The sequence below is a fragment of the Cyanistes caeruleus genome, chromosome 20, assembly GCF_971803275.1.
Source record: "Cyanistes caeruleus chromosome 20, bCyaCae1.hap1.1, whole genome shotgun sequence".
NCBI lineage: Eukaryota > Metazoa > Chordata > Aves > Passeriformes > Paridae > Cyanistes > Cyanistes caeruleus.
In genome coordinates, this window is record NC_141720.1 from 5,092,354 (window position 1) to 5,117,943 (window position 25,590).

General features: G+C 51.5%; 1 protein-coding gene across 3 annotated transcripts in view; it reads left to right on the top strand.

Moving 5' to 3' along the window:
- Nucleotides 1-17,868, top strand: part of PTPA (protein phosphatase 2 phosphatase activator) — a 25,963-nt gene extending 8,095 nt beyond the window's left edge. For all 3 annotated transcript variants that reach the window (XM_023938184.2, XM_023938182.2, XM_023938183.2), the window contains exons 4-10: nucleotides 1,639-1,764; nucleotides 2,494-2,611; nucleotides 4,059-4,158; nucleotides 5,021-5,145; nucleotides 5,631-5,731; nucleotides 10,194-10,301; nucleotides 15,220-17,868. In XM_023938184.2, the coding sequence (XP_023793952.1) occupies nucleotides 1,639-1,764; nucleotides 2,494-2,611; nucleotides 4,059-4,158; nucleotides 5,021-5,145; nucleotides 5,631-5,731; nucleotides 10,194-10,301; nucleotides 15,220-15,294 (753 nt within the window). In that variant the 3' untranslated portion in view covers nucleotides 15,295-17,868. The remainder of the gene's footprint in view (nucleotides 1-1,638; nucleotides 1,765-2,493; nucleotides 2,612-4,058; nucleotides 4,159-5,020; nucleotides 5,146-5,630; nucleotides 5,732-10,193; nucleotides 10,302-15,219) is intronic.
- Nucleotides 17,869-25,590: the final 7,722 nt, after the last annotated feature.

Genomic DNA, 25,590 nt, shown 5'->3' on the forward strand with positions numbered 1-25,590 from the left:
TTTTTGTGTACTCCATGTGCTCAGGTCTTGTCCCAGTCTCTTGTCTGGCTCAGTGGCCAAATGTTGAGGTTCTGTGGTGGGAGGATCCCTCTCCTGCTTATTCCCACTGGCTGATCCCACCATGTCCTTGGGGTGGCACCTCAGGAGTCACTTTGGGAGGCTGGGTCTGCCGTGAGACCCTTCCTTCCAGAAAGGAAGAAGTGCAGCTGGTTCAGTGTTCAGTGGCAGCACAGCTCTGCCATGCCTGGCTCTGCCCACCCCCTTAGAGTGGCACTTCAAGGGCTGGAAACTTGCTGGGCTCTGCTGTTTCCTTGTCCTCCCGACAGCAGCGTGAAGAATTGAACCACAACCCAGGAGACCAGCCAGCTTCACACGGTCGATGCCTCCAGCAAAGTCAAACCAGCCGCCGCTTCTGCTGTCCTCTTTGTCCCCTTGAAGGAGGAATCCCCTCTCGAGACAGAGGAGCCTATATTGCCTGGGGCCTGGCCAGCTGCTGTGGCGGCTGATGGCTCTCCAGCTGCCTGGAGTCAGGCAGGGAGAATCCCAGAGCCTCTGTCAGGCTTGACCAGTTGTCAGCAGAGCCTCCTGAAACTGTCTGGAGCCGCTAAAAGTGCTGCCTGTGGTGTTGCCTCTTTGTATGGGGGGGTGTAGCTGTTCTCCAGCTATTTGAGCCAGGCAGGGAGATGGTGGGCAGTGGCCAGCTCTGGTCTGAGAGATGGAGACATTGTGCTGTGTCACCTGCTGCACCTCTTTTCCTTCATGGCCACTATCATCAATCCTCCATGGATCCCTCACTTCCAGCACTGGATGTGAGAAACGGCTGTGGTCTTGCTGTTGTTGCTGTCTTCCCATCAGCTTTGTGTTTGAATTGAGACATTTCTCTGGGTGCTGAGAGTTTCTCATTTCTGGTGAGAGCACTGGTGGGCTATCCAGGCTGCCTCTTCCCTTGGATAGGTTGTATTTTGCCACATGCAGTGAGTGTCCCTGGGCTTGAGCTGCCTGGTAGTCTGGCTGGTAGGAGTTTGAAGCAATAGGAATCATGCTGAGAAGGTTGACTTGCTGTACAAATGTGTTGTGGTTTAACAGCATCAACTGCTAATCCTGGCTCCTAAGAGACACTTCAGGACAATTATTAGAGCCTTGAGAAGGGCCTTTAAATCACATCATCAGCCATTGGTGAGGATGCATACCTCTGTATACATGCTATTCTTTATCCAATGGGGAATGCAGGACCCTTAAGATGTTGAGCCTGAGTTATGTGTTGGAGATCCCTGAATTGTGTAGCACTTCCCTGCCTCTCAGTCCTGTGAGGACTGTTCTACAGGCTGGGGGCTTGCTGTAGCTGTTCTAGAGATTTTGGAGCACAGTGCTGTTACAGCTCATGAAAGACTGTGTGGGCGACTGGGGAGTCTGCCTCAGGCTGGGCTTTGTACTGGACTGCTCTCCTGCAGGGAAGAATGGTTTTTCTGTCCCTTCTGCATTTTGAGGAGGATTGGCACAGCCCATTTCCACGTGCCTCTCTTGGGAAGAATGGTGTGAGCTTTAATAACTCGCATCAAGGGGAGAGGTCTCAGTCAGAGACTGAGGGACTGCTCTGTTTTATGTCACTGTGACCCCTCACCCTCTTGCTCTGTATAGCCCATTGAAAAGCTGGTGGCTCTGCTGAACACCCTCGACAGATGGATCGATGAAACCCCGCCAGTGGATCAACCTTCTCGCTTTGGGAACAAAGCCTTCAGGACCTGGTACGCCAAACTAGACCAGGTGAGCATGTCTGTGCTGTGTAGTGTTACCTGCAGCTCCCACAGAAGGGCAGTGTGCCCAGCAGGGATGGGAGAATGGCTCTGTCACTGTGTGGCAGCCAAGCAGCTCACAGAAAATTGCTCAGATAAGCCTTGAAGGGTCTGCCTCTTGATACGCATCACTTACCCCTGACTTGCTGCTATCTTTTCCTCTTGTGAGCCATGTAAATGCTCTTGGCTGGGTCTCCAGGTTCTGGATGAGTCACAAGGGCTATCAGAGCCCAAGGAATTCCTTTGCTTTGTAACTGCCCACTGTGTCACAAAATGAGATAAAGTTTGGGGAAAACTGCTCAAATTCCTTCAGCTCAGAGCACTTACCCTGCACCAAGCTCTGGAGGTGGCACAGCCCCAGTCCCAGCAGTCTTTGCAGCTGCTCTGCTGCTCTAGTGATGCTTTTGTCCTGGAGAGGACTCAGTGGGTAACTGGTTCAATGTACTTGGGTGATGAGGCTTTTCTGTCCTACAGGATGTGTGTGGCCTGAATAGGTCTCAGGACAAGCTCTCCCTGACTTGTTCCGTCTCTGGAGATGACTTCTCCAACAGCAGAATTTTCTCCTCCCTCATGCTGCCTCCAGGCATTGCAGAGCACCGTTGCAGCCCTCACACTGTGACAGCATCTGAGCACAGGATGCCTTGTCTGGGGACTGTGACAGATCTGTGCTCACCCAGGGGGGGTCTTTCATATCTTTCAGGAGGCAGAAAAGTTGGTGTCAGCAGTGATTCCCAAGCATTTGGCTGATGCTGCCCCAGAAGTGGCTGTGTACCTGAAGGAATCCGTGGGGAATTCCACCCGCATTGACTATGGCACAGGTACCTGGGCAAAGCTGGCTTTGTTGGAAGGGACCCTTTGGAGTTGGGTGCTGTATTTATTAAAATATATCATTACCACTATTTTTAGAGCCAGCTTGAAATGAACTTTTAGGGTCCCTTCACCCCTCTGCCCTGTGTGGGCTGTGACTGAGAGCTGGGGCTGGGACCTTTGCTGGAGCTGTGACACTATTTCACATCTCATCCAAGGGAACGGGAACTAAGCTGTTCTGGGATGAGCTACAGGACCTGCTTCACTGCATGCAGCAGTCCTACAGTAGGCAGTTTAAAGGGATAAAACATACTGGCTTGAATTGGAACTAGAGTGAGAACCATGTTTGTGTTCAGTGGGAGGTGTCCCTAGAGAGACACCGTAATAGTCTGGTGGTCTCTAGAAGGGAATCACTGCTTTCAGAGGGTCTGGGAAATCTGAAGGTAGAAGCACCTGAGGAGATACTGAATTGCAGGTGAAGTAACTACACAGGTTTCAATGAGAACTAAATACAGAATTGTGTGCATACTCTGCTCCTCTCTGAAGGATAGCTGTATCCTCACCAAAAAGCAGGAGAGCAGGATGCTGTGAGTGCAAGGAAACATGACTTTAGAAATGGGCAGGGAGAGGAAGAGGAGGCCGTGGGTAAAGGCTGAAGGATTGGAGGCTGTGCAGTGCTGGCTGCGGCTCACTGGCACCAGGGGGAGATGTTGTCCTTGTAAAGGCTGGATGGGGTTTGGTCAGCTTATAGAAGGAAATTCAACCTCTCCTCCCATCCCGTGTGTCCCAAGCCGGGGGCCTGTGTCCCAGCTCACAGTGTCCAGACTATGGGTGCATTTTGTTCCTACACAGGGAGCTGCACCTGACCATAGTGTGGAGCTGCTGATCTTGTATTCTCCCTTCTTCTGTGGTCCTTCCCACCAAGAGGCATTTCTGGGTTTGCTGGTTGTTTCTTTTCCTTGCTGTTAGCTGGAGGGCCAAGCTGCAGAGGCTTAGCCTGAGATCCCAGTACCTTCTGGGACAGACTGTTCCTGGCAGTGTCATGGGACCTGCATCCTTCCAACACAGAGATATTTTTGTAGCAGGAGGAAATCTGTTTGCTTGCAGATGTGAGGTTGTCTTGCATCCCCCAAACAGATGACTCTGCAGTGCTCCACTTCCCTTGCTGTGCCAAGGTCCTGGGAAAGTCCCTGCCTTGCTCCCAGCATGCCCAGTTAGAGCTGTTTTTACTTAGGAACTTATTTTCTCTAAGTTAATGATCACCTTATGAATGTCTAGAAGGTATAATTTGGGTGGGTGCTGCAGGGGGATGAAATATTGTCAGCTCATGGCATTAACAGTGACAACAGGGTTGAGAGGGGACTGTGATTTCTGAAGAGCTGTTGTGGTGCCCACAGAAAGGTTGTCCTGGGGGCCAGAGACACCTGTGTCATGTCTCTTCATGTCTTTTAACTCCAGGGCACGAAGCTGCATTTGCAGCCTTTCTCTGCTGCCTCTGCAAAATCGGCGTGCTCAGAGTGGATGACCAGATGGCCATTGTCTTCAAAGTGTTTAACAGGTGAGGTAATGGGAGGAGAAGGGCTGGAAGTAGATGGGCTGTTGGGGGGAAGGGTAGAATGGGAAAGCTGAAGACAATTTTAGACAAAATTAGGAGCAGATGTACTTTTTAATGGACTGTACACTGACCCATTATAACTATCTCAAAAAGAGGTGATGGCCCCTTGTGTTCAGAGGCAGAGTGTCCTTCTGGAAAGTTACTTTAGTGGAGCACAAGTTAGTGAACACTGTGAGCGAGGCTCTGTGCTTTGTGATAGACAGAAATATCTGATCAGAGGATCTAACATCTCTTCAGGCATCAAAAATAAGAAATCTATGCAACTGGCAGGCCTCCACCGCTCCTCTAGATGTGTTTCCAGCCCAGGAGGTAGAGTTGATAGTGATGAAACTGGTGGAATGGGTGTTTGGAGTCCAGAGATCTAATCCCAGCTGTATCACTGTTTGGTGCCAAGGAAACAATTTCCTTTAATAGTACTCCCAGCTTTAATTTTCCACCTGAAAAGTGGAAGTAGTGATTGCTGTAAGGTAGAAAACTTTGCTCTTTTGGACATTGGTGAAGGGATACAAAATGTCAATGTTTTCAAATAACAGTGGGGATGAGGAAAGATCTGCATGATCATAAGACATTGCAGATAAAAGAAACCCCTGCCACTGGATTTCTCTGTGCATTTGGTGTTAGGTACCATCAGGTTGCTTTCTATGGCAAAGGAGCTGAATATATATTCTGTGAACTGTGCTGTATGTGGGGGTCCTGCTTACAAGTGTTAAATTATGTCCTTTCCCTTACTGGTTGTTCTTGTCCTCACAAAGTCAAAGAAAGGAGAAGGCTTTGCCTTAACTCTTCCTGTTCTCTTTGGTCTCAGGTACCTGGAAGTGATGCGAAAACTGCAGAAAACCTACAGGATGGAACCTGCTGGCAGCCAGGGCGTGTGGGGCTTGGATGACTTCCAATTCCTGCCTTTCATATGGGGCAGTTCCCAGCTGATAGGTACTAATAAAAATCTTCTTGTGTCCTGAGTTGCCCTCTGCCCCATTTGTCTGGGTTGTAAAGATGATGGGACTTAGGGCTGTCTTTTAAATTCAAATACGTCAGATTTGTGTATAATACAACAGAAGAGTTTGGGTTTGGATTTTTTTTTTTTACCTCACCTTTTCAAATAAAGCTGGTTGGGAGATGGAAGGCTTCCTTGTATAGTACTTCTGTCTTTATTGCAATGACTGCAATGAAGCTTTTTAAAAGGAGAGTCTTGGTTTTGGTGCTACAAAAATGCAATTTCTGCTCTGGAGTTTTGTCCCTGCAGAGGCCCTGGAGTGGGAGATGAGATAGAATGGAGCAACTCTGTGCTGCTTTTAAAAGAGCTCTGCTGGGAGGGTTGTGCTTCTGGGTGAGGGGCAGCACACCACCTGGTTGAACTTGGTCCCAGGAGGGGATTGCCATACAGGTTACTTCCTGTTGTCTGTTACTCTTTTTAGACCATCCAAGTCTGGAGCCTCGGCACTTTGTTGATGAGAAGGTGGTAAATGAAAACCATAAGGACTTCATGTTCCTGGAGTGCATCCTCTTCATTACAGAGGTGAGGAATGGAAGGTTTGTCCCACTGGGACATTCTCTTGACACTAGATACTTGGCTCTGGCAGTGGTTTTTACTTCCTCCTTTGCCTGTTTGTTTGCTCTTGTGGAACAGTGCAGATGAACCATTGTTGCATGGCTGAGGTGTTCTCCTTGAATGAGCTGAGACAGGGATGTTGAGAAGAAAGTGTAATTAAGCTGGATGGGCTGTGGATCGTAGTTGAAGGGAGCTGTAACAAGTGCAAACAAATAACTTTGGATCATCACTTGGATCAGTCAGTGGGAACTTGGATGAAGACTGGTTCCTGTAGAAACACTAGGAAGATGAAGTAGGAGCTGCAAAATGACTGGGCTTGCCAAGATAACCTCCTTTCCCTGCAGCCCTTGTGTGCTGCCTGGCAGCCCTGGGCCACCCCTTGCTTAGGGCAGGCACCCAGACCTCTGTGCTGCTCTGTCTCCTCCAGATTCTACCAAAAGAGTTGCCCATTAAATGCATCTTACTTGCAGGTGACCTCAGCAGAGGTGGTGCTGAGATTCCCCCAGCTGGCAGTGCTCTCAGGACTGTTTCTGTTCAGGCGCTGCAGGACCCTTTGGAGAGGGGTGTGTGATCCTCAGCTTGTTGGCAGCTCTGGGCTGTTTCTCAGTGAGGGAGATCATGGCTTGCTGCCTGCAGCAGCAGTGGAGGATTTGGCCGTGTTTCTCCAGTTCCCTCACTGCACAGTCTGGACAGGGAGAGCAAGAGCTACCCGCTCTGTTGTGGTGAGGGATTTCTTGTCTCTGGCAAGAGGAAGTTGATGGGATTAATTTTGAAGGACAGAGTGCAGTTCTTCCCCTTTGTTCTGTTCACTTTCCCCCTTCCTTGCCTCTCTAATTTAGTGATTAGATGAGAAGGGAGGTTACAGACTATGAACTTAGCCTTTCATGTAGGAAATCTTCATAGAAGCCTTTGGCCCAAACCCCAGGAGGTGCTGTGTCAAGTCCTGCTAAATCTGGTAGGGTTTGTTGGTACTCAGCACCTCACAAGGTTTAACCCTTAATGCCAAGATAAATCATACCATGGCTAATAAAGAGGTGCTAGTGGAAAAGATCAAGATGAGGACAGGAAATCAGGAGCCAAGATTTATTTTAGTTTAGGCCTCTGTAATATCCAGACAGTGCACTGACCTGTTGAAAAAAATACATCTCTTGAAATGTGTGTAGAAGATTCTGCAGTGCCTGGTTGACAGGTGGAGTTTAAAATACCCACCACCATCCTACTGCTTCAGGGCACTCTGCTTTTTCCTGCAAGAAAGTCAGCTTTCTAGTAGGCTTTTCAAATAAGTGATTTGAGTTCCTTTTCCACACATTCATTGTGAATCATGGAATTCGGTGTTTCTTGCGAGTTCCCCAGTGCCACCTGGTGGCGAGGAGCTCTCTTGGCCCTCCTGCCACGAGCTGAAAGGGACAGCAGCAATGTGCATTACCAAATCCATGCTATATTCAATGCATCTCCATGCGAGTACTGCTTCATTTTTATAAAGATTTTACTTTTAGAACTTGTTTTTTTTCCCCCTCCCAAGCACCCAGGAAGGCTGTGACTGCCACTAGGGGGGGTGAGGCAGTCTCAGTGCCCCCCAGATGCTTTCTCTCCAAAATCAAAAACAAAAACAGCAGGAAAAAAAGACAGAAGGGATTAAGGACTTTAATAAATTAATTATATTATTTTCTTCTGAGCTTGTCATCTGGAAACAGCTTTCCTTTAAAAGTGTTAAACATGTAACAAACACCACAACAGTTCCCATAGTGGGTCTGGTACATCTTGCCGACATGAGAGCAGGTTTTGTTTCAGACTGCAACTGAGGAAGGTTGCTTTCTGTCAACTGAGAGAATATTCTCTTGAGCAGATACTGTTCTCAGCCCCCAGGTGATGTTTCAGGAATATGAATGTATGCTGTTGTGGTGTTTGCCAGGTGGTGTATTGCTCAGGCTTTTAAAGCAGCAGCAAGATGATGTCCAGGCTGAAACCACCACGGCATCCTCCTTAGAGGAGCGCCCAGGCACAGCACTGAATCTTGCATGAGCTGACCTGATGTTGGGAAATCTGCAGGGTGGGTTTGGACCTGGACAGGGTGAGATTTGCAGAGCTGGCTGGGACTCAAGCTGTTCTCCTGCTGCTGCCTTTGCCTGCCAAAGGGGTGTGTGTGTGTTACCTGAAGGTGTGAGGATGAGGAGGGTTTGGGAACATCCCTGTGGTGCCTGCCGCCCAGGGGCTGTGGAGGACGGTGATGCAGGGCTGCCTGTGTATATGCAGAAGAGGGAAGCTGGGTACACCCCAGCTGTTGTGGGGGATCAGTGCACTTGCCCAGATGCTGCTCTGAGAGCTCAGGGCAGGCAGCAGGAATTTCAGCTTCAATCTGGCTTCTAAATTTGGGAAGGGAGGGCTCAGGTTTCTGCTGGAAGGGAAGGAGCTGACAGGAAAGCACGGCCTCAGCCGTCCCCCTCCCCCCTGCACTGACAGAGGAACCATTTACAAAAGGCCGATTCTCTTGGGAACCGAGAGGCAGGAACGCCACGTCTGTGAGTAATTTCCTGCTCAATATGGCTGCTCTGACTCACTCCGTTCCCCTGGGGTCACTGCGGGACTGCAGCGCGCTCACCGCCTCTCGCTCTCCCCCCCAGCTCTCCCTCTTCGCCCTTTGTGGCTGGAAGGAGATTATTTTTTTTTTTTGTTCCCCTTCTCATCCCTCTTATTTTTCCCACCCCAGCTTGAAACCACAGCCAAGCCATCCCTCGCTGGGCGTCCTGGGTGAGGAGGGCCACAGTGGTGGCCGTGCCAGGCGTGAGCGTGGGGCTGGCCAGCTGTGCCCGCCTCCTTCCCGCTCTCTGGCTTGGGAAGGGGAGAAGAGCACGGTGGTGGTGGCTGATGCCAGCTGTGCCCCTGTGAAGGGCGGTGACACCGGGGGAAGGTTTGGCGTCAAATCTCAGGCAGCCAAACCTCCGTGTGGGGAGGGGAGGTTCTGATGGGGCCGCCTGGCACAGAGCTCTCTGGCAGTCGCTGCTTTGGGTGCCCACCGGTGCCAAATCCTGGTGGTGGGTACTGCGCCGGCGCTGCCGGGGAGTGCCGTGCTTTGTGTGTGTGCACGTTTCATCTCATACCCACGAGGGAAGCGTGTGGTGGAGGGGACAGGGAGCGGCTCATCTGTCATCCCCCAGCTCGCGGGAACCTCCGAGGGGAAGTGGAGATGCATGCACGCTCTCCCGGCACCAAGCAGAGCTGCAGCCCTGCTTCCCCTGCTGCTCCAGCCCCAAGGCCAGTGGGTTTGAAGCACATCACCCTCCAAGCAGTGGGGTTTTTGGGTCCTCCCTCCCTCTCCCTCTCTTTCATTCTTTCTCTGCTGCAGGCTGGTGTCACACAGGCACTGCAGAAAGGCAGCAGCATTTTCCCAAAAATTGATTTGCCTTGCTTGCTTTTTTAGTGAGTGGAGAGGTTGTTTTGGAGGCGCTTTTCCCACCCTCTCTCCAGGCCTGTGCGTGCATGGAGGGAAGGGGTTAGTTGTTCGAGCCCCAGGTCGGGAATGAGAGTCCAAAAGATTCCTCTCTCCCCACGCTCTTCTTTAGCGTGAGCTTCGGCCTTGTGGTTTCTGATGTCATGGGAACTTCGCTCAGTCAGAGTGGCTGTGTTGTATTTCTTTTTCTCCCTGAGGGTCTGTTTTTGTTCATGGAAGAGAAGGAGAGACAACTACCCAGGGAATCTACATGCAACTGCCCCTGATTGCAGCTTCTCTCCTGCCCTCCCTCCTCCAAACGTCTCGACCTGGGAGGAGAAACAGTGGAGTAGAAAAAAAAAGAAAAAAAAATTTAAAGCATCTGCTGCAAGCCAGCAGCTCGCAGCTCTGGCGCTAGTTTGGAGAGCATGTTCCCTCTGCTCCTGCTTCCCCTGGAGCCCTCCTCAGCTAGAGGCAGGTGTGGAGTGGGCTGTGGACACAGAGCTGCTGCCAACCTGCACTGCCCTCTGTATTCAGGGAAGGCAGCGACTGTTGTCGCTGCTGCTTGTTGTTGATCTGAATGGGGAATGAGTCATTTTCTTGGAAAGCCCAGCAGTGTTGCACTGGGAGGTTTCTGGGTAGAATAGGAACAGCGTTGAGCCAAGCTCTACTGAGGGGAAGAATGGGACTTATGTGGGGCTTTTTTAATACAGTCATTAAAAGGGAGGTGTGCAGAGGGAGGTCTGATTAGGAAAGCGTGGCAGGAAAAGGCTTAATTTTATCAGAGAAGGAGCGGAGCTGGATTGCCACGGCTTCATGTGATGTGGCCACAGCGGGAGGGAGCAGAGGGAGGGAGGGAAGACGCAGTGAGGTGGCTGGTGCGTGGGTCACTGGGCTTGGTGGGAATGTTTGCTTGGAGAGAGTGTGAGCATGAGTCACTGCTGGTGCACGAGCTTCCTGGCTGGCCTGGCTCCCTCAGCCCTGTGCTTGGGTCTCTTTCAGATGAAGACAGGCCCCTTTGCCGAGCACTCCAACCAGCTCTGGAACATCAGCGCCGTGGCCTCCTGGTCCAAGGTCAACCAGGGCCTCATCCGCATGTACAAGGCAGAGGTGAGTGCTGTGTGCAGGGGAGGCTGCTCTGCCACACACCAGCTCTCTTCCACAGCACCCTGGGTCAGCTCTTGTTCAGCTCCAGGTGTGGGGACCCCCATCACAGCCATTTGTTACTCCTTGCTGACTGTGGCTTGGGAGCCCTTGGCCATTCAGGTGATGCTTTCTTGAAGGAAATTCCTGCCTCATGTTTGCCCCAAAACCGATCGCAAAGTGGTCTTTCCTTGCAAACATGACTTTAGCCATGTCTTGTCTTACCACAGTGCAAGTGCAGATTCTCCAAACCAGGGCCAATGTCTTGACCTGCTTGTTCTTCTGGTTCACCACTACTTTACCAGCTAGAGGAGACTTATTTTCAATTACCATCCCATGTTTCAAGAGCCCCAGAGCAAGCTGAATGCTTCCTACTGATTTGCCCTTTCTATAAGCCCCATCCATGTCATGTGCCAGCCCAGTGAGACCACAGCCACCTCTCTGGTTTGGCCACCCTCCGCCCACCAGCTCCGCTGGCATTACCCCAGGCTTTCCTGGTGAACCCTGACCTGTAGAACTGGGCAGTTTTGGCTCTCCCTTATCTTCCTTCCTGCTCAAGCTAACCCTGGGCTTGAGGAAGCAGGACAGGAACCGCCACATCAGGGTCTCCGGAGGGAATGGGAACGGTGTTGGCTCTGTGGGAAGCACTGGCTGCACTAAAGCACTGGAGGAACAAGGATGGTGCCACTCCCTGCTGGCACCGGGGGGCAGGGACTGGTGGTGCCTGAAAGAGTTAATCCCACTCCCTGCAGTGCTGCTGGTGTCAGCCATGCTCCTGATGGGAGCTGGGACAAGCTCCTGTTGCCAGGACGCTCTGCTCAGGCCCAGCGCACAAAGGGGTTAACTGTGCCGAACGGCCGCTCCCTCCCCCAGCCCTTCCTCTGCACTGCACATCCTGTGTTTAGGTTCCAGGCCACATACCTCTCTAATCTGTGAGGTGTCACTCCCAGGCCCGCTGGCTCCTTCCGCCCCCAGCTCAGTTTTCCTCACAGCCTCCAAAGAGAAGTGGGGCTGGGGGCCGACCCCCTCGCCTGACTGCTCCTGGGAGGGGTGCCCCGGGCTGCTCCTTGGAGAGGGGGCTGTCCCTGGGCTGCAGCTCAGTCACAGGGACTGGAGACACTGCCTGCTGGGAAACCCTGAGCTGGAGGCTCAGCTGTGAGAGCTGAGGGGTCTGAAGGGAAGACCACAGCACTGTGAGTGCCTTTTAAGTGAAACACGAGTTTCTTAAAACCTAGAGCTTCAGTGTGGTCTGCTGCTGCCTCAACAGCCCTGCCATGGTCCTTCCTTTCCTTTGGATCAGTTCCTTCACAAGCTGGGTGTTCCCCAGGATATTCAGGTGCTCCTGCCTGGTACCCCACATGCCCTGTGCTGTGCTTACATGGCTGGAGGAGCTTGGCAGTGATGAGCCCACAGTGCAGTGCACACATTCACTGATGTCTTAGGGCCACCATGTGCTGGCAGATCTACCTGTCCCCTGGCTGGAGAGAGCGCAGCTCAGGGATTCTCTAGAGACTGGGAGATTCTTTGGCTCTTCTATGTGCACCCAAGACATGGTCTTTCTGAAGGCCTTAGTCTGTTTTGAATAGGAGGTGACTTTCTGTGTGAAAATGCTGGATCCAGTACTGGTAGGTTTCTAGAAATATCTGAGATGTAGCTGTGTCAAGGGGAGAATGCAAAAACTGCTAGGAAGGGTAACGATCGATACTAATTTAAACTAAAGTGTAAAAAACATTGAGTCAACCAAAGAGCTTTAAATTTAGCATTTTTTCTCAAATAATATTTGTAGGTCTTAAAGGACTAATCCTAGAACATGATCCTTCTGCAGTGTTGTCCTCTCTTGCCACGGCATGGAAGCTGTTCACCTGGATAGGCAGAGGAGAGGGGGCACTCCTGCTCAAGGAGTCCTCAGGGTTCTTTACAATACATATATTATCTCTCTAGATATAATCTGTTCTGGGGAGTTTTCTACCCTGGTGGATGGCTGGTTCAGCCAGTTCCTGCCTGGCTTGGGAGATGACAGGGGTGTGGATGTGGACATGGCAGCATGGCTGGGCAGAGCTTTCAATTATGATGTGCCTGGCCCTGCAGGTTATGCCAACATTTGCAGCTAGAGGATCTCTTAGACTCATCTTCTGGGAGTGACACCAGGTTAGGAGTCACTTAACCTTTATCCTTTGCAAACTGAATCTGTCTGGGTGTCTCAGGCCGAGCACAAAGTCACTGCTGGAGATCTTGTCTGTTTTCTGCTGGCTCCCAGTGTATTTCTGCTCTCTGTGTAGCCTTCACTAGTGCAGTCTTTCTGCAATTAGCCACTGCCAGCATTAGCAGAAGAGAAGTCAACAACACCCCTCAAGTGCTGGCATGGGTCTTTGTCCAGCTCAAGGTAGGCAGCTGAAGGTTTGGAGTTGTGGTGTTGCTTTGTCTAACTGGCAAAGTGAGAGCAAGATTTCAGGTTTTGTTTTCCCCTCCCTTCTCCTTGCCCCTTTGATCACCCATTGCAATTAGATCAGGTGAAATCAGACACTCAGCTGGAGGCTCCAGCTCTGTAACACACCTGGGGTGGCTGAGAAGCGCTGGGTGTCGGACGGTGCTGACCAGGACCAGGACTGAGTGGAGACAGCAGCAGAGGACAGGGTCACTTGCTGGAAACAGATCAGGAGAAACCCCACTTGGTGAGAGTGGGGCAGCCCCCAGACCTAGTTCATCTAAAAAGCACTCCAAAGGCTTTAATCTCTTCTCTGTCTCCTCTATGGGATAACTCCTGTGTGTCCAGGAGCTGTGGTCTGGATCCAGGCACTCCAGGGTGGATGAGCAGTAGACTGAAGACAGCAAGTCTTCAACTCTGTGTGTTTATGAAATCCCAAATGTATCTATTTATAATATAATGGGTGAAAACGTGTTCGCTTGAAAGTTCATGGGCTTTTCTTATTCTCTCCATCAAAGGCAAGTGAAGAAGTTGACAGAATAGAGTGTGGTTAAAGCAGCAGCCTTGATGTTTTTTCCCTGAGCCTGCTTTTGAGTCTCCTGACCTTTCCTTCTCTGCAGTCAGTCAGGAAATAGTTTCCATTGAAACTAATCTAGTCCCAGTTCCATCTTTAAAGGCTGGACTTGGTGTATGAATCTACTCCCCAGTTGAGTCCCAAGCCGACCTTCAGTGTGATCAAGATGGTGGCAAGAAGAAATAAGCCTGAAATTGAGCTAGTGTTTGGTACAGTTTCATCCACTGCTGATGCAAGGAAGTCCCTGCTGCTCGGTACATCTGATAATCCAGTAAACTTGTGCTAGTCCTTTTGGATAGAGGAGAAGTTTCTCTGCTTGTCTCTTCATGAGCTGGTGATGTGTTACATGGAATGGATACCCCTTCTTCCCACTGGTGGTAAAGTCTCTTCATCTGGAGCCCAAACTAGTCTGGTCTTCCATGGGACTCCTTGGAGCTAATTGGGCTGACATTTCTAGGTGTCAGCATCTCCAGTGTTCATTTCTCTCTGCTCTCCCCTCATGTTTGTGTTACTCAGCCCTGCTTCCTCTGAGAGTTTGTCTAAGTGGTTGTGTGCAGAGATGGCAGCAGCTCTGAGCATTAGTAAGCTTTGGAGGTGACATGCCCTGATGCTCACAGGACTTACTTCTCCTTGGTGTCTTGCCATGGAGATTTGTGGTTTTCTGCCTGGCTGTTATTCCCCAGGAGTGGATACAGCCATGCTGTATTTTCACCACCTCCAAATTTGTTTGGCTTCAGTGTGCTTGTGCTTGGAACCAGTTGCCTGATGTCTGGCTCCAAAGGGATTACTGTAGTCCTGGGCTTCTGAGCACAAATCCTCCTGCTTGCCCATGACAACAGCAGGAGGGCAGGGTGCCTGTGCCCGAGTCCTGCCTTGGGGTGAGAGCTGTCTGCAGCACACAGCTGTGTCCCCTGCTGCAGTGAGTCCAGTTTGGCCCCATGGAGAGCACAGGACTCCTTCCCACGGAGGGTTGTAACCACATCATGGCTGGTGAATGCACACTGCTGAGTCTGTGTGATGGAGTTGAGCCTGCTCTGTGCCCTCCATGAGGTTTGAGCAGTCTGAGTCTGCAGTACCTCAAAAAGCAGAGCTCTGAGTGGCTCTGCCAGGCAAGTGCTGGCATACTCTAATGTGGTTATTGACCACGGTCCATGATCTTCCTGCCCTTGGGCTGGTGAGTGGAAGGGGCTGTGCCCTTGCAGCCCCGCTCACCCTATGCAGAGCCCAGGTGTAGCTGCAGGAAGCAGCTCAGAGCTGATCTGCTTTGTAGTGGATCTATGTGATTGACCTGTGATCCATTACTCTTCAGTGGGAGGTGGGAATTTCAGGGATGAAGAGTTGTCGGAAATAGGATCATATCTTAAACTATGGCTGCAAAATCACTGGTGCTTGTCCATCAAAGACCTGAGAGTCTGGAATGTAGTTTGGGCAGTGCCTTGCAGCTGCAGAATGGTGCCTCAGACCCAGAGTGTGGGCACTGGCCTGGAGCAGGGAGAGTCTCTCTGCCCCAGGGGATTCTGCAGTTCCAGTGTTTGTAGGGTGAAGCTTTTCAAAGACATCAGCTCGAGCAAGGAGAGTGGTGAGAGAGAAAGCTGCTGACATAGACATGCTGCTTCTCTTCATGCTCCAGGCCTCCCCATACTGAATTTCAGTAAGAAAAAGACTCTGGCTGAAAGGAAGGAGTTGGGGTTATGAAGTGCTACTGGCCTGAGAAGCCTGATTGGGATGGAGGAGGGGAAGACATGAGGCTGATCCTTTGCCTTCGTCTGAGCTGAGTGGGCCTGAACTCATTGCCTCCTGACCCTGCGGGCAGGATGTGGCTCAGGCTGTGTGTGTAAGGTGGAAACGTCTCCCGAATTCACCTCTCTTTATCTCCCCTCCTGCAGTGCCTGGAGAAGTTTCCTGTGATCCAGCACTTTAAGTTCGGCAGCCTGCTCCCCATCCAGCCTGTGACATCTTAAGGGGACCGCAGGAGGAGCCGAGGCAGCGGAGGCACAGCACGGCGCTCTTCCTCCTCCCCTCACCCCTCCTCACCACCCAGCCCATCCATTCCTGCACATCCTCATCGGCAACCACAGATCCGAAGCACTCGCTGGCCTGGCACGGGAGATGGGACCTGGGGCAGCTCCTCCTGCACGTCCTCACCCTGGGGACGTCTCGCCAGCGGCCGAGCTGGGGCCGTGCTGCTCCGCCGTGCCGCATCCGCGTGACTGCCGGGAATGGGGATGGGTTTGAGCAGGGGCTGCCCTGCAGCGAAGGCCCTCTGCTTCGCTTCCCAAGAGAAAGGGGTGTGGAGGGGAGGAAGGCACGTGTGTATGTGTTGGGCAGTGGTAACTGCAGTTTCCCTTTTGAATTTCATTGGAGTTTCCTGTTGCTGTTTGCTTTGGGAAACCACTGCGCGGGGTGAGGTGTGAGCTTGCGCGTGTCTATATCAGCCAGCCCTGCCTGCACCGGCGGTCTGAAACGGGAAAAGGGAGTTGTAGGGGGTGTCTGTGGGTTGTGGAAGCCCAGGGTACTGTCTCTCTCTTTTTCTGGGTAAGGAAAGTGCTCTCCCTCCACCTCTTCTGCAAGGTTTCCTGGGTCTTCCTTTCTCACTAGCACCTCTTCTCTCAGGTGAGGCTGGGAACCTTCTGGGCTGTGGGGGTCTGAGCTGCTCTGGAGTTGGAGACAAGGTCCCTGGAGGGACCCAGCTCTGTGGGAACAGCTATGCAAAGACGGCTCAGGCTCCTTCTTAACTGGCACAAACCCTGACACATTCACACAGATCCATAACTGGGTCCAACCTGCCCTCTGCACTCCCTGTGCTTTGCTGCCCTGGGGCTGTGCTGGCCTCAGTGGCACAAGGTGACCGTGGTTGCTCCTGCTTGGTCATAAATTGTAGTGACACCCCCATAGCAAAGGGATTTCCCCACGAAGCAGCACAAATCCCCAGCTCTTCGAGGGGGACATCCCTGGAGCACAGGCAGCATGAGGGGGCAGCATGCAGCTTCTCATGCATTTATATACTCGCGCTGGAAACAAAAAGCATAAATAGCCCAGGACAGCAGGTAATACCTGGAGAAAGTTATTTCCCTTTGTCCTTCCCTGCTGTTGCTGTGCTGGACCTCAGGCAGGGGGACCACACTTGCAGTGCCACCAGCAGTAGTGTGTTGAAGGCAGGTGGTGTGGATCATGCCAGCAGCATCACTGGAGGGAAGAAAGGGCTGGTGCTGTTTTTGAGATGAGCTGCCTGTCCACAGGTCATGACCAAGGTAGTGCACAGCTTTGCAGCTGCAGTGGGGATGTTTCTTCTTGGGGTTCCCAGTCTGGGTGTGACAGGGACAGAGGTCTGGACTGGTGTTTGCTGGGGATCAGGAGCAGCAGGAATACTTCCTCTGGCATTCCTGCAGACCATGAAGGGGCTGCCCCCAACCAGGCTGCTCAGCTTTTGCTGCTGCACTGCTTTACTGCTGAGGTGAGAGAAGGGAACCTGGTTGTGATTTTTTTTCTCTTTTTTTAAAATATTTTTTTCATTATTTTTAACATACCTACTCACTCTGTCTTGTAAAGGTTCTTGCAGGCACTCAGGGGAAGGAGAGTAAGAAAAGAGTGTGAGTTAAGAGGTGCTGAAATGTCCACAGAGCTGAAGCAGAGCTTTCTGGCACTGTTGCTGTCCTGTCTGCTCCTGACTTGGCCCTGTGCAGGGGGTGGGGGACAAGGAGCTTTTGACCTGCCTGAAACAACTCTATAAATTTGTATTTTAAATGAAAATGGAAGACTGGGGTTAAGTCTTGTTTTACTTCTAAATGGGATGTGTTTTGGCTTTCCAAATGGATCCACTCCTGGAATGTTGCTGGAGATCTGTGTGCTTGCTGGGACTTGGTGAGTCCACCTTCAGTGGAGCAGCCTGTGCCTGGAGCAGACACACGGTGTCTCCACCTGTGTCCCCTCGCATTGCTGTGTCTTTTGGCAGGTGTCCCCATACTTGAAATGACTGTGCAGCATCTGGCCAGCAATGGCTGAGCAAAAGCCTCTGGTTTTCTCTATCTGCCCAAGGGTTGGGAAAACATCTCTCCATGTGGTCGTGTGGAAATGAGGCTTCCATGCAAAAGGATAGGTGGAAATTTTGATATTGATAAATGGGAGGGACTCCAGGAATGTGGAATACACCACTATAAAAGGGTGGAGAGGTACTTCCTTCCCCTGCAGCTGCAGCATTGCTCCCTGGGACAGTGTCCCTGGGCTCAGGACCTGCGGAGGCGGTGGGAGGAGGCTCACGCACAGCTCTGTGTTTGTTGCTTGCCCGAGTCTGCACATCTGTCCTGCTGGGGGTTTTGGGATGTCAAGCAGCTAATTCTTGTTTGAGTCTTATCAGCCCGCTTGGGATGTGCCCCTATCACGTGGCAGCCACTTGCTTTGCCTCCCTCCTGCTCCCTGACGTCCCCCGCGGGCTCAGCTCCTCTGCCCACGCGCGTGGCAGCACCCAGGGCTGCTCTGTGTCCAAAGCAGCACTTCCCACCGTGTTGTAGGTTTAATTAAAGTTTCTGTGTTTTGCACTGGTGACTGTGTTGGTCTCTCTCAGACTGGGTTTGTTCCTGCTTTGGGAGCAGAGCCAGCAAAGCCAGTGGCTGGAGCCTTCGGCGCAGGGAAGAGGCTTTGTGGACGCACTTGCCATGTCGGTGGTTGACCTCGTGCTTGCACTGAAATTGATTCATTATTTAATTGCATGATTAAGTACATCTGGCCTGTCCTTGTGTCCTTCCAAAGTGTCTTTCTGTTGTATTGTGTGGTTTATTTATTAACTTTTTTGCTGTGTCCAGCCCCCATCCCATCTGGCATTTGGCAGGTAGGTGATGCGCAAAGCCTGATCCCAGACCAGCAAATACCTCTTGAAGATCAGAGACTCTCATAACCAAAGGATGTTTGAGCCTTGTTTCTGAGGCAGGGTGAGAACTGGAACCTTTTACTTCAGATGTTTTTCCTGTCCTGCTGTAGGAGCTGACTCAGGACTTCCAGCATCAGTGTAGTTCAGCAGCTTTGTTGGACTTATAATAGACCTGGATTAAATTAAACCTGGACCTTCTCACGAGTGGTTGGAGGTAGCATAGCTGTGCTAAGCAAATGCTCCTTTCCTTGTCTCTGGGTTACATCTTCTCCATCAACACAGGCCAACTGTGTGAGTGCACGTTGCTAAAAGCGGCAGCAGTGTGGAGGGGTGGATGGTGAGCAGAAATGTCATCTTGGATCACAAATGTTTTCTTTGAAGGCGCTTGAATTTGTCTTGAACGTGTCCCTCACAGTGACGCGCAGTGAAGGGGAAGCAGACGTAGCGTGGGTTTCTGGCTATCTTCCTCCTCAGCCCACTGACCAAGCCATTTTTTTAAATTCAGTTTTCAGAGCTGAATCTTTGGGGTTGCCATACATAGGCCAGTTTGTGTTGCTGTTTAACAGCTGTTGCCTTTGCACAGGGTGTGTTTCATGAGTCGCCGTCAGCCTTGCCCTGTCTCTTCCTTCACAGCCCTCCTTTATAAATGATCGCTTGTGGCAGCCAGTGATGAAGTCAGAGTTGAGTGAAGCAGCCTCATGTGAAGATAGAAGTAACAGAATAAAAAACCAGAACTACTTGATGTCATTGTTGCTGTGTTAACTTGTCCCTGGTGTGTGGCTCAGTTCCACCGTGCAGTGCTGGGATCCTGCAAGTGGATAAACAAAGCAGCCCCCACAGCAGGACCTGCAGAGTCTGAGTGGGCACCTGCCAAGATGAAGATGCACTTTGTACCCCAAGGACCTGGAGCTGAACCACACAAGAGCCCTGGAACCTGCACTGTGTCCCTGCAACTGCAGTGGCTCCCTGGGAGAGGGAAGGAGTCAGAAATGGGTTGGAGGAGGTGAAACTGGTTGTTAATGATAACTGTTAAAGTAACCTGAACTCTCCCACTGCCAACGTGCTGGTGGAAACCTTGTACAGTTAAGAAGCTCACAAGAATCTTCTTGCTGCTTCAATAAGGACTCTCCTGGCTCAGATGCAGAATTTAACAGGGCTTTTGGAGGTCATTTCATGCTCTAATAGCCAAGAGGAGATATCTTCATCCTTTAACTTTGCTTCCCCTTCGGTGGATGAGCACTCTTGCCATTGACATTGGAGAAACTCCTTGAACATCCTGGGGACACGCAGGGTCTTGTAAGATTGTGCCAAACTTCAAACAAGGATGAGCCAAATTGTAAAAGGGCTGTCTCCACATCAGATTCAGCGAGGGCTGAACCATGACGGGCATCATCAGCTTGGAGATGGGCTTGTTCTGAGGAGCACAAGGCTGTAAGCAGGTTTTGGAGGTTAGAAAAGGCCTTTCAGGGGGTGGAGTGGTTGCTTCTGCTTGCTATAAAAAGCCTGGGCTTGGGAATGTCTACATGGGCCGGCTCTACACAGGGCATTAATGCAGTTGTCGCTAAAATTGGAACGAGTCCCTCCCCATGTTCCCAGTTGCAACTGTAACACAGATAATAAATAACATCAAAATCCCACATTAGAGTTTGGGCTCCTTAATGCTCTCTACGGTCACACCCATGGAAACAAAAAATCCCCAGGAGAGGGGTCCTGGAGGAGTGGTGCTGCAGGGCCATGACCCAGTGGGCACTGAGGTGTGGGGTTAAATCCTCCTGATCACATTTTCCTCCCTTTTAGACAGTAGATTAAGGTTTTGCTGACCCTATAAATAGAGGGAGAGAAAGCAGAGGATCAGTTCTTTATTGCTTCTTCTGTGTTTTTAAGGCACCTGGGAGAGATAAACTCAAGCAGACTGCACTGCACAAGTCAAGGTACCCAGATTTTCCATTTGGACATGAATTCCTCCCAGGTTTATGTTTGAAAATGGGGTTTTTTTTGAGATGGTGAGGTATGTGATGCTGGGCACCAGCACCATGCTCCAACAGCTGTTGGGTGGACACAGCACTTTGGGCTTCAAGGGCTGATGCTGTTAAGGATATCTGTGTTGTACAATGACTAAAAGAGCAAAGCATGGCAATATTCCTAAGAGTTTATGTGTCCTATGATGATACAAACTATAGGGAAATGACTGGTGTGGTTAGAAATTCCAGCTAGATTGTAAGATACTGGAGTATATTCTTTTATCAAGCACTTGCTTATCACTGGAAGTGACTGCTCTGCAAAGAGCCTTACTTTTCCATGTGTAGAGCATATACCTTTAAAAATATTAGTTTAGGTATTACATACCCCCTTTGAAAAAATTCTCTTGTAGGCAAGAATAAAACTTACAAAAAGGCTGTTACAGAGATCATCAACTCTCTATTAGATAGCTTGGAATATGCTCCACTAGCACCAGAGTTTAGTCTTCTCCAAATTACTGTAGAGGATTTGACTGTATCTTGCTGATCCATCCACATTTTAATTTCCTCTGCACGGATACATATTGCAGGATGCTGGAAATCCCCAAGCCCACTGGAGCTGCAAGACTGGATGTTTCATCCTGTAACACCAATAAAATGTTAATGCATACTAATAGCAACAGCAAAGGGGTTTATGGAGCGAGCTTGGAAGTATTTTATAATTGGTAGGGTATCTGTGTCACAGAGAATTTGGGGTTAGAGTCATCAAGTATTGCACTTTGTCAACACAGGAAAAGAAAAACCCTCAAATATACCTCAAACCTTCTAATTTTTATAATTAAAGGGGAAAGATGAGAGATGAATCTCTGGGGAGAGAGTCAAACATAAATTTCATATACATGAGAGAGCTGCCACTGGTTGGGATGGATTCAGGATCTGTGTGTTCAGTTGCCTGCTCTACCTGGAGTCCCGCTATGACCTTACCTGAGGACACTGCCTCCCTTTCCCACCTGGAGACCAAGGATAAAAACACCATCCTGCTGTTCAAACCCAGTGAATCTGGGCATGGGGTGACATAAATACGTCAGTAAGATGAAATCCAGGGAGGTGACCATGAACTGGCTTCCAGCAGCTCATTGTGTGTCCTCTCTGCCCAGCCTGGTGGTGTGGTCCTATTTACTGCAACCTGAGGTACCAAAAACAAGAAAAATTTCAAACTGGGGTCAGAGGGACCAGATTTCCACCCTCTTGCCATGTTTCCATCTGCTCTTCTTTGGTTGCATGCCTTGTTCTGCCTATTCCAAACACGTGTCTGGATGCTCTGGTCACTGCCTGGTGTGGTGGGGACCATGGGACAAAGAAAGGAGGTCACACCCTACCTGGAGTGGGAACTGCTGATCTGCCCTGGCTGGCACTTGGCTCCCCTTCTCCTCCCACCAGGTCAAAGCACGAGGTCTCCATGGTCCATGGGCAGAAGGGGAAGAGCCTGGATGGCCACAGTGCTGCTTGTTTGAGCAGATGTGCTCCAAAACCTGAGGATTTTCCTGAGTCAACAGATCCCAAGGCCAGGAATAAGCCAGAGGCACTGCCTGACCCCACAGGCACCGGGGGGCTGAGCTGAAGGAGCTCTGGATGTAAGAGCTCCTGAAACAACCTAAGGCTGAGTTAATCCAGCGGTAACTCAAGGGGAAGAAACTGGAGGCTCAATCCTCCCCCTCATCTCTGGTGTGACCGAGCTGAGGGCACAGCACCACGGAGCCTGGGGTTTCCATGTCCTGGCTCCTGGGCTTTTCAGCCATGTCCTTGTCTCCTGGTGCATGTGGGAGTGGAAGAGCCAGGATGCTCATGCTGCTGTGGGGACCACAAGCTGGGGGGAGAGGGGTGATGGAAGAGAGCAGACACAGAGCCTGGATAGAGGGGTTCTCCTCTGGCCCTGAGTGTCCCCCAGACACCGTGGGTGCTGCTTTACCCCTGAGCAGGGTCATCCCACCTCCCAACCCAAGCCTCTGTCTGCAGAGCTCTCCCTTGCCTCACACCAGCACAGGGTGAGGGTGAAGCCTGTCCCTTCGCATGTGTTTTGGGCTGGTGTTTGCTCTCCAGCACCAAAGCAAACAGAAGGGTGAGTTGCTGGGATGCCTTTCCCTGAGCTGTGCACCCCAACAGCCCTGGCTCTCTGCTGGGGGGGGGGTTCATCCGAATATCTCCAAATCCTGAGCGCTCTGCCAGGCGGGCAGCACCGGGCTGCGCTGGCAGCCGTGAGAGGAGGAGAAGGAGGAGGAGGAGGAGGAGTGGGCATGGGCAATGGTTGGTGTTTTGTTCATCCTCACCAGGGAGAAGAGGAGAAACAAAAGCAGGAGCAGCGCGGGGCACAGGGCTGGCTGGGCGAGGAGGAGACAGAAATAATTGTGCAGAATTTCATCGGGGAGCTTGAAAAAGGGCGATTTTGTGAGCAAACAGTCACCTCCCAGCACAGAACTTCCCAGTCTCCAATTTCAAAATTCCATTCACATCAACATCCACTTTCATGTTGCAAAACCTGGGGAAAAAGGGAGGGAAAAAAGTGCAGCTTCACACATTTCAATGCAAAAGTCTCATTTTGGTGAGGAAAAGAGGGAGAAAGCATTGCTTTAGGGGTTCTTTATTAGAAATTTACCTTCCAGAATGGAAGTGTGGAAATAACCAGGAGCCTGAGGCAGGTGGGGTTGCCCCAAAGCTGCTCCTATCTGTTGGGGCTGAGCCCAGTGGGGCCATGAAGTGGCTGCTGGAGCTTCCCACATGGGAAAGGTGGGAGCAGAGGCACGGTGCAGACGCTGTGCTCTGACATGTAGGAGTCCTCATGAGTTTGAGACAACAGGCATGGGGAAGAAAACACATTGATCCAGCCCAATGGGGGACCTGCCAGCCAGGCAAGAAGGGACAGCTTCAGTCCCAGAAAAGAGAGGAGGATTGCAGGGAGCAGGAATGGTCCACAGCAGCATCATGGATGTGGAGGTTTCCCTGGGAAAGCCCTTTCCCCTCCTCTGGGCAGGAGCACACATGGGGTTAATGTTCTGTCTCATGTCTCACTCTGCAGGTGTGGCACAGGTGGTTCTGCTCAGCTGGACCAGTCATGGTGCAAGGAGTGAGGATAAGAACAGGTTTTGGTGGGGGCTCCTCCCCTCTGTGCTCCTTTATCTATAAGATATGGAGTCAGTCAGTGTTTCTCCTGAGGAAAGGAGCTATGGCAGCTCTGCCTGGGCTTGGCCATCTCCTTCCATGCCAACCTCCATGTGCTGTTTGGCACTGGCCGAGATCTCGGATGAAGCTCCTGCCTGCCTGGCATAGAAATCCTAGAGGGTGACTCTGCTGGAAATCTTTTGCCCTGAGGAGCAGCTGGAGATGCCCTCAGCCTCCAAGGGTCAGCAGTGCTGCAAGGCAGCCCCAGGTCCCTCTGCAGGCGACCAGAACATCACTGGCAGTGCAGCCCCCTCACCCAGGACCAGCAGTGACCCCAGAGGAGACAGTGCTTAGGAGAGCAGGTGAGCCCACCCCTGGCTTATGGACTTTGCTCCTCTGAGCTGTGTAAGTCCCAATGTGGAGCAGTTAGCAGCTGCTTTTCCCCATTTCCCGGCTTGTGGGGGCAGGTCCTTCTCTGCAAACCCCTCATTGTGTTTCTCTGACAGAAAGGTGGCTGAGGGGGTCTGTGCACCCCAACTTGCAGCAGAGCTCTGCCCAGCTTGTGTCTCTGGGGTGCCAGTAAACCCCTAAATCATTTGGCATCAGTGTCTTCTGAATGCTGAGGGAGGTTTTTTGCTTCTGCTGTACAACCAAGCTCCTCATGTGTCGATGGTGGTGGCAGAGTGTTGCTGAGATGGCTGCTCTGTGCTTAGAGGCTGCTGCTTCTGTAAAAAGTGCTTTTTACTCTAATTTTTCTATTGTGCTGTTTTTACTGTTCAATGTAAGGGACAGAAGCTTCTGCCACACAACAACCTCCTCCTAACTTTCCCACTGTGCGCTGGTAAATCCAGGGCAGGCTTAACTCAAGGAGCAACATTAATCATCAAATCTATAACCAGGATATAGAAAGGCCAAGTGTGAATAATTACTGCTCAGGTGCTAATTACCCAGGCCAGACCAAACCCAACATATTAAACAGACTGCTAACGGCAGCGGCCTCTCGACCACGTTGCTGGGTCCCCCATTGATCTCCTACTGCTCTCTCTGCAGGGGACTCCTACAAACATCTGCTAACATGTGCATATCCCAAAATATTCTTCTGCTCATTTGTGTTTAAGCTGGGGAGATGAGATGGGAGGGATCTGACTCAAAATCAACAGATGGAAGGAAGGACAGATAGATTCTGTGCTGGGTTCTGCAGAGCACGAAGTTGCTCTTCTGAGGATGGGCTGCAGGGTCTGGATACGGGTTTGTTTTGGCACTTGTGGTTTAGGAGGACATGGAGCTGCTCCAGCTGTGGGTCAGCATCTGGGAACTGGTGCTTGGCTCATTGTGTGAGGGTGGGTTTTCCTTGGGCACCAAACCTCCCCCTGGGAGCTGGGGGTGAGCTGGGCTGGCAGCCTGGGAGATGAGAGGGTCAGTTCTCCATCACCTCCTTGTCCCTCCTGGTGTGGACAGACTTGTTGGATGTGCAGTGACATCCTCCAGGCTGAGCTGCTTCAGTGGCATGAGGACTTGGCTGAACCACTGGGTTTAGCACTGGGCTCGATCAGTGTCTCCCTAATGCCAGATCTGAGCCCTCCAAGCACCAGTGGGGTGCTGGGGGTGCAGGGCAGAGCCCTGTGACCGGTGTGTGCTGGGTTTGTGCTGACCCTCTGCTGTTGGTGAGCACAGCCCAGCCCGGCAGCCACCTCTGCAGTCGCCTCTGGGTCAGGGAAATCAAGCGAGATCTGGACCCTCCTGGGTTCTACAGGCAGCTGCCGGGTGCCTTCTGCCCTTCCTGCCTGCTCTGCTGAGGGCAGCTCGAGGGAAAAGCGGGCTGGGCTCAGGCGCTGCTCAGCCTCGGGTTGAATTTCTGCCTCTGTTACCGCAGGCAGCGTCTCTGGTCGGGGCAGAGTGACTCTCCCCAGACCAAGGGGGTTCAGTGTGGGGACACTGAGGACGCCACAAGCAGCGGATCTGCTTGTGGGAGAGCATTTTGCACTGGGAAGAGAAAGCCACAGCTGTCTCGCAGCTGGCAGAGCGAATGGTGTGTGCACAGAGCCGGCTCCCTCTGCCTTGGCACGGTGCAGGACTCCCCTGGCTCCCCTCACTCTCCCCATCTCCCACCTCCTGCGGTTCTGTGCCAGCCACACTCCACCTGTCCCTTCCTGAGGACTCCTCTGTGCCTTATTCCCGCTCCAGGGCTGCTGGGCGATGCCAGTTCACCCCCAGCCGGGAGAGCACTGAGGGGAGAGAGGACATGGAAGGATTTTTAGGGTCAAACCCTTTAGCATCAG